The sequence below is a fragment of the Microtus ochrogaster genome, unplaced genomic scaffold (assembly GCF_000317375.1).
Source record: "Microtus ochrogaster isolate Prairie Vole_2 unplaced genomic scaffold, MicOch1.0 UNK81, whole genome shotgun sequence".
Lineage (NCBI taxonomy): Eukaryota > Metazoa > Chordata > Mammalia > Rodentia > Cricetidae > Microtus > Microtus ochrogaster.
The window spans coordinates 1,667,677-1,675,567 of NW_004949179.1; the positions used below are offsets into that span (position 1 = coordinate 1,667,677).

General features: G+C 59.6%; 1 protein-coding gene across 1 annotated transcript in view; it reads left to right on the forward strand.

The window, feature by feature from the left end:
* Positions 1-2,206: 2,206 nt before the first annotated feature.
* The window catches only part of Ano8 (anoctamin 8), an 11,628-nt gene continuing 5,943 nt past the window's right edge, over positions 2,207-7,891 (forward strand). Inside the window, exons 1-14 of the mRNA XM_026777716.1 lie at positions 2,207-2,530; positions 3,182-3,292; positions 3,392-3,524; positions 3,669-3,807; positions 3,878-3,974; positions 4,638-4,754; positions 4,835-4,962; positions 5,051-5,212; positions 5,475-5,627; positions 5,727-5,853; positions 5,949-6,004; positions 6,107-6,181; positions 6,383-6,514; positions 6,861-7,655. Coding sequence (XP_026633517.1) covers positions 2,425-2,530; positions 3,182-3,292; positions 3,392-3,524; positions 3,669-3,807; positions 3,878-3,974; positions 4,638-4,754; positions 4,835-4,962; positions 5,051-5,212; positions 5,475-5,627; positions 5,727-5,853; positions 5,949-6,004; positions 6,107-6,181; positions 6,383-6,514; positions 6,861-7,655 — 2,331 coding nt within the window. The 5' untranslated portion in view covers positions 2,207-2,424. The remainder of the gene's footprint in view (positions 2,531-3,181; positions 3,293-3,391; positions 3,525-3,668; positions 3,808-3,877; positions 3,975-4,637; positions 4,755-4,834; positions 4,963-5,050; positions 5,213-5,474; positions 5,628-5,726; positions 5,854-5,948; positions 6,005-6,106; positions 6,182-6,382; positions 6,515-6,860; positions 7,656-7,891) is intronic.

Here is a 7,891-nt window from a genome sequence, read left to right on the forward strand (position 1 = left end):
AGACAGAGACAGAGAGAGGGGGGAAGAGGGGGAAGAGGGGGAGAGGGGGAGAGGGGGAGACAGACAGAGACAGACTCCTCAAAGCATCTTAATAAGTGCTTGAGATGAGTTCCTGGGAAAGTCACGCCCTAGATTAGTGAAAAAATCTAATCCAAACTTTTTGGGAAGTTTGTTCCTGGCCCTTCTTAGATCTCTCCGCTGCCCCCTTCCCAAGCTTTGCCAGCGGCAGATCCTAGGCAAGCATTTTAGCCAGGAGCCATTTCCAGGCCTGGTTCCTCCTCCAGGCGGCTCTACTCCAGCCCTGGCTTCCTCGCTCTCTCCTAGGACTCGGTTGGTCGCAGGTCCGATGTGTGCCGGTGGCTCCCGAAAGGAGCCCTGGGTTACCTTCAGGTTAACCTGGGGCAGGGCTGAATTGCGGGGTGAAGGCGGAGGCTCAAATTCCTGGCACCGGGCGGGCGGAGCCTCGGGAGCGCCCTCGCACGGCTAATTCTCCGGTTCTGGACCCGGGCGGGCGGGCGCTCTTTAAGAACACGCTGCCTGGCAGCTTAAGGTCGCAAAGCCCACAGGTCCTCAACTGCCCTACTTTGCAGGCTGTGAAACAGGAACAGTGACGTTGTCCATCTCCCGTGGTTCCTTCTTAACACGTTTACAACAAATGCCCATTACATCCTGGGCACCGAGAAGCAAACTGGGCTCACAGTCCTTCAGAGTGGACCACTCAAGACTGGGAGAAGTTGGGAGGCCGGAGCCTGGAGCCTGAGCTCAGTGGGTTAGGCGCTTGCTGCTAAACCTGATGACATGAGTTCAATCCCCCCCGACTCACTTGGTGGAGGGAGGGAATCAGTTCTCAAGTTGTCCCCTGGTCTCCACACACTCGTCAGAACCTCAGAAACAAACATTTTTCTTTTTTAAAGTCAGGGCCTCGGAAAAAAGGGAGCACACCTAAAGCCAGAGGCTTGTCCTCTGCAAGAGCGAGCATTTCCCCAGCAAGCTGGACTTTGTTGGGCTTCCCCCTCCCCAGCAACCCCCCACTCATGCAAGTTTCAGAAAAGCAGCCTTTCTTTTCCTTCCTTCCTTCCTTTCTTTCTTTCTTTCTTTCTTTCTTTCTTTCTTTCTTTCTTCCCAAGACGGGATTTCCCTGTGTAACATCCTGGAACTCCCTCAGTAGAGCAGGCTGGCCTTGAACTCAGAGAGCTGCCTGCCTCTGCCTCCTGAATGCTGGGATTAAAAGTGTGTCACCATCCAGTAGGGTTATTTTTTAAGATCTATTTTTTATTTTTATTTACGAATGTGTACTCTCTGTGTTAGGTTTATTCAGAGGCCGGAAGAGGTTGTCATAGCTCCTGGTACTGGAGTTACAGGGTGTGGGACCCGAACTCTGGTCCTCTGGAAGAGCTCAAGTGCGCAGCCATCTCTCCAGCTTGGTCCATCCTTTTAGGACGCAAGGTCTAGTATAGCCCACAGTGGCCATGGACTTGCTATGTAGCGGAGGATCGCTTTGAAATACGGATCTTTCTGCTTCCTACGTGCAGGAATGGGAGATCTGTGCCAGCCAGACCGGGGCTATACCGACTGCGTCACCCTGCAGTCTCCGCCCGCCACTCTGGAGACTGAAGGCAAAGTTTTGTGCGGGTTAGACCAGTCTCTGACACCTCAGCCCTCGGCCGGACTATTTATTGCATTATCTCTGTGTGAGGTGGTGCGAGCCATGCCGGGGGTGCTCTTGTGGGCGTAGGTTCTCCACAGTCGGGATTACGGACACAAACTCAGGTTCTCAGTACCTTGATGAAGGGAGCCGTTCTGCAGGCTCCGGACCATATTTAGTAAACTCGGCCCCTGTATCCTGATCCCTTTGTGGAGGCTGGCGTGGGTGCAGAGGGTGACAAGCGCGTTTTAGGCAGGTGAACTCTACTGCAAAGGCCCTGGGGCAGGCTGAATCGGCTGCCACGCCATCTCACTGACACTTCTGTTGTGGTAGTTGAGCTATTGTTCTCAGAAATGCCACTCAACAAGATCCTCCTGCTCCCACATCCTGCAGTAAGGAAATCACGGCCAGCTCAGCTTCCACACCACGTGAACTCTGTGGGTGGGTGGGTAAACGGAGGCTGTGAGGGTGAGTGCGGGCGGGAACAAGCACCAGCGATCCAAGAGGTCGGGTGGGAAGGAAGCTCAGAAAACAACTCGGGCGGAGACGGGAAGCAGAGGCCAGGCGGGCGGGACTGAGGGACTCAGGGAAGAAGAATCGAGGTTTGGCTCGGGCGGGGACGACAATCAAGTGAAGCGCAGGGACGGCGGGCGGTGCGGGCGGGCGAGAGCGGCCTTTGTCTCCTCCCGCGCGCTCGGTGGTGCCACTCCGGTCCCCATGAGCCCGCGGCCCCCCGGCGCCCGGGCGTCCTGCAGCCCCTGACCTGCCCTGTCCTCGCCATGGCCGAGGCAGCCTCGGGCGCCGGGGGCGCGACCCTGGAGGGGGAGCGAGGGAAGAGGCCCCCGCCGGAGGGCGAGCCTGCAGCGCCTGCGTCTGGAGTCCTGGGTACGTGAGCTGCGGATGGCACCGGGACAGGTGCACGGGTGAGCCCTGGGGCTGCAGGGGACGCCGATAGGGGTCACACATCCCGAGCCTGGCGTGTGGCCCAGGGGCCGCTCCTCGTGGGGCTGCGGCTGCGGCACAGCGCGCGGGGTTGGGGCAGAGCGTTTGTATTGAGGGGTCCCCGTTGCGGGGACGTGGACACGCCCCTCTGACAGCCCCAGCCTGGCTGGTGTGAGCCCTGCCATCTGGAGACTCCCAGCACAGGGAAGCAGGGTAATATGAACAGTTCTGGGTTCGAATCCCACCTGGATTAAGTGACCTTGAGCGTCTGGGTACACTCTGGGCCTCAGTTTGGTGACCTGTGAAATGGGGGTAAGGACTTCACTCTGTTCGAGCAGCTGTTTTAAGGACCGCACTGTCTTACCAAGAAGCGCACAAGGCTTGTGCTTGATTGCGGTTTGGGAGGCGGAACTGGGCCTCAACCATGAGTAAGATTTAAGGCAGGACCTAGGGGGAAGGGCCTGGCTGGTGCAGGGGATGTGGAGAGAGGAGAGCAGCCCAGGCTGAGGATGCTCTGCCCTCGAGAGCTCTGATGAGGGCCGGTCAGGCCACGGAGAGGCCTGATCTCAGCGGGACCTGCCACGCTGCCCCTAGATAAACTATTTGGGAAGAGGCTCCTGCAGGCTGGCCGCTACCTGGTATCTCACAAGGCATGGATGAAGACGGTACCCACCGAGGACTGTGACGTGCTCATGACCTTCCCAGGTATGCACACCTGCCTGTCCTGGGCCCTGATGCAGCTTCTGCCACTTTGGCCGAAATGTAAAGTGGGCACTTGTGGGTCCCTCCTGTGCTCCTTGGCAGACACCACCGATGACCACACGCTGCTATGGCTGCTGAATCACATCCGAGTGGGCATCCCCGAGCTGATCGTGCAAGTTCGCCACCACCGCCACACGCGTGCCTATGCCTTCTTTGTCACAGCCACATATGAGAGGCGAGTGCCCTGCCTCCACCTCCCTCTGGCCTTGTCACCTTTCTGAGGGCCAACTGTGCCCACTATTCGTTTGTCCTAAGATATGGCTCGCGAATCGTCCTTAGCTTGGTGATGCGAACCTTCTGTGCCCTGTCCTGCCCACAGCTTGCTCCGGGGGGCCGATGAGCTGGGTCTGCGAAAGGCAGTGAAGGCCGAGTTTGGCGGGGGCACCCGCAGCTTCTCCTGCGAAGAGGACTTCATCTACGAGAATGTGGAGAGCGAGCTGCGCTTTTTTACATCGCAGGTGACCGCCCTGTGCCCGCGTCTCTGCACCCACGGCCCTCCGTGCCAAGCTCACACCCGTCTCCCCACAGGAGCGACAGAGCATCATCCGCTTCTGGTTGCAGAACCTACGGGCCAAGCAGGGGGAGGCGCTGCACAACGTGCGCTTCTTGGAGGACCAGCCAATCAGTGAGCAGGGCGAGCCGGCCTTCCAATTACCTACGGAGAGCTGGGCGTGTCTGTTAGAAGATAGGTGTAGGAGGGCGGAGCTTACGGGCTAGGAAGAGGGTAGGAAGAAGTTGGGCTTCCAAAGAATCCAATGGGCGTGACCTCCGCCGGGCACCTGGTGCAAGAATGGGAGAGGCGGTCCAGGTGAGAGAAGGTGCCAGCAGGACCACGGACAGCACCCATATGCTAGGTGGTGAGGCCTACTGGGAAACCAGTTCTCAGAGGTTCACGTTTCTATACCAGCCTGTCATTTCTTAGACATTCAGGGCCAGAAATGGGGGTTAAATCCTAAAATACACTTGACGGGCGCGGTGAGGACATACATGCCTGTGTTCTCCCAGGCCCTGGGAGGCTGAGGCAGAGAGCTTGTTAGTTTAAGATCAACCTGGACTTTGTAGTGGGACTTGAAACCCTCCTGGTTCCCTGTCATCCCGGCCCCTCCCGGCCCCACTTACCCAGCTTATGCCGTGCTGGGGATGGAACCCAGGCCTTTGTGTATGCTAAGCAAGCACTCTACCAACCAAGCCACATTCCCAGCCTTCTATAGGCTCCAGAACAAGGTGGGCTGCCCGGGCTGTCCATACGGTGCAGAGGCAGGGATCATTCTCTCTCTTCCTCCTGCAGTCCCGGAGCTGGCTGCCCGAGGCATCATACAGCAGGTGTTTCCGGTCCACGAGCAGCGCATTCTGAATCGTCTCATGAAGTCCTGGGTGCAGGCTGTGTGTGAAAACCAGCCTTTAGGTGTGGATTCATGGCTGAGGAGTGGGCTGGGGTCCCAGGAGACTCTTGGAGGTGACCCAGCCTCTCTTGTCCCTTGGCAGATGACATTTGTGACTACTTTGGGGTGAAGATCGCCATGTATTTTGCCTGGCTGGGCTTCTACACGTCGGCAATGGTTTACCCTGCTGTCTTTGGTTCTGTTTTGTATACATTTACTGAAGCCGATCAGGTACTGGGAGGTACTGGGCAGGACTGGGGGTGGCCTTCCTCCATAGGCTGGCTGTGTCATTGACTTGACTTTCCTCTGTCACCTGCAGACAAGCCGGGATGTTTCCTGTGTTGTCTTCGCTCTCTTCAACGTGATCTGGTCGACACTGTTCTTGGAGGAGTGGAAACGGAGGGGTGCAGAGTTAGCCTACAAGTGGGGGACATTAGATTCACCCGGGGAAGCTGTGGAGGAGCCACGACCCCAGTTCAGGGTCAGTCTGGGGCTGAGGCTCAACATTCAGACAAGGCTGGAAAGGCGAGAAGTGTTGTGCAGAAGAAGGGCACTGGTGTGTGTGATGGGCGCCATCAGAGTAGAGTGTGCGCCTGAAGGGGTTGGATTTGAGCTTTTAGAAGGCTGCAGAGAAGAGTTGTCTCTTGTGAGAGAAATGGCTTGGCCAAGGGAAATGGGCTCCTAGGATCAGGAGGTGGGTGTGGCCCCTGGTCTCACACACTGCCCCTTCTGCTGGTTGTCAGGGTGTCCGACGCATCAGCCCCATCACTCGGGCTGAGGAGTTCTACTACCCGCCCTGGAAGCGACTGCTCTTCCAGCTGCTCGTCAGCCTGCCTCTGTGCCTGGCCTGCCTTGTCTGTGTCTTTGTGCTGATGCTTGGCTGCTTCCAGTTGCAGGTAAGCCCACAGCCCCCACCCTTGCCCTACCCTCTGCCCACTGAGCTCCGGGCCCAGCTTCACTCGCCTGAGCCCCCTGCCTTGTCCTGCCCCTTTTAGGAGCTGGTCCTGAGCGTGAAGGGTCTACCCCGCCTGGTTCGCTTCCTGCCCAAGGTCATGCTGGCCCTGCTGGTCAGTGTGAGCGCTGAGGGCTACAAGAAGTTGGCTGTGTGGCTCAATGACATGGGTATGTGCAGGCAGGGGAAGTCCCCACCGTCCTGGGGATCCCCATAGCTCTCGGGAGGGGCAGAGTGTCCCCTCATTCACCTCCTCGGCCCCTAGAGAACTACCGGCTAGAGAGCACCTACGAGAGGCACCTTATCATCAAAGTCGTCTTGGTGAGTAAACACTCATGTCCAAAGAGGCTAGGAGGATGGGAGAGGGGTTTGGAGGACCCGCAAGGCGGGGCTGCAGGATGACCCAGGCCGCCTGCCTCCCAGTTCCAGTTTGTCAACTCGTACTTGAGTCTGTTCTACATCGGCTTCTACCTCAAAGACATGGACCGCCTGAAAGAGGTGAGGGCCTGCCCAGCACCCCAGACGCAGCACTCTGACCCCCCTGGGGACGGACCCGTGTAAGGGGTCCAGGGCTCTCCAGCCCCTCCCTCCCCTCCTCCATCCTTCTCTCCTTTTTGTCCGTCTGTCCGTGCGTCCTCTCTCTGCCCGCGTTCCCCTCTCCCATCTGTCCGTCCACCTGTCCCGTTGGTCCCTCCACAGCTCCTGCTACTCCTGTCCCTGACCCAGAGCCTCGAGCGGCAGCTGCGGGCGGCACTGGTCCCGCTCGTGGCCCTGCGGTTCCGCCTGCTCCTCCTGTCCCTCCGGGGTTTCCTGCTCGTGGCCCGGGCCAAAGTACGGGCAGGTGGCGAGCCTTCCCACGGTGTGGGCAGCGTGGCTGTGCTGCGGGTGGGGCACGGCGAGCATAGGGTGCATGCGCAAAAGGGTCTCCCGTGTAGGTTGAGGAAGGTCCACCAAGGTGTCCAGGGCCCAAGGCAATGCCTGGGCAGGGTGGAGATAGAAGAGCTGAGATTCCTGGCCAGTCCGCTGGTTGGCTGTGTCTCTGGGGCTGAGCTGCGGTCTTAAGCCCAGGGTTGTCCAGGGGCTGCAGGAGCCACCTGGAAGGGCTTACGCGTCTTCGAGGGTGTGACCCTACGGTGCTCGGCTCGCCCCGCCCCACGTGGCCTCTTTCTGTCCGCAGATGCTGGCCACTCTGCTCATCACTCGGCAGCTGCTGCAGAATGTGCGCGAGGTGCTGCAGCCGCACCTGTATCGCAGGCTGGGCCGCGGGGAGCTGGGCCTGCGCGCCATCAGGGAACTGGCCCGGGCCCTGCTGGGCCTGCTGAACCCCTTGCGCCCTGACCCCCGAGGGCACCTGGAGGCCCAGGCTGATGAGGGAGGAGCAGGGAGCCACAGGTGTTTGGGTGGAGGCTGCGGGGCGCCAGAGGAAGAGGAAGAGACAGCGGTGGAGCGGAGGCCGGCAGGGGAAGGCGGAGAGGTCCCAGATGGGCCTCGGGGTGGCAAGGAGGAGGAGGAGGAAGAAGACGAGGAGGATGAGGAGGACGAGGAGGACGAGGGCGAGGAAGGCGGCCTCCTGGACTGCGGGCTGCGCCTTAAGAAGGTCAGCTTTGCGGAGAGGGGCGCAGGGCGACGCAAGCCAGGCCCGGGTCCTGATGGCCTCCTGGAAGAGGGGAGCCCCACCATGGTGGAGAAAGGGCTGGAGCCTGGCGTGTTTACTCTGGCCGAGGAAGATGATGAGCCAGAGGGGCCTCCCGGCAGCCCTGGGCCAGAGCCCCCGACCATCTTGCTCCGTCGTGCTAGTGGTGAGGGCCGCGACCAGGGTCCTGATGGAGGTGGAGACCCAGAGACCAGCTCCGGGGACACGGCTGGGAGACAGAGGAGGAACAACAGGTCCTCATGGATCGACCCACCAGAGGAGGAGCATTCGCCACAGCTCACGCAGGCAGAGCTGGAGAGCTGCATGAAGAAGTATGAGGTGAGAGGGCAGAGCCTCCGCCACCCTGGCTCCTGGGAGGTGAAGGCATGAAGGCTGGGAGTTAGAGGACAGCCTGCTCAACAAGAAACTCGAGAGAGGCCGGGCGGTGGTGGCGCACGCCTTTAATCCCACTTTAATCAGCACTCGGGAGGCAGAGACAGGTGGATCTCTGTGAGTTCGAGACCAGCCTGGTCTACAGAGCTAGTTCCAGGACAGGCTCCAAAGCCACAGAGAAA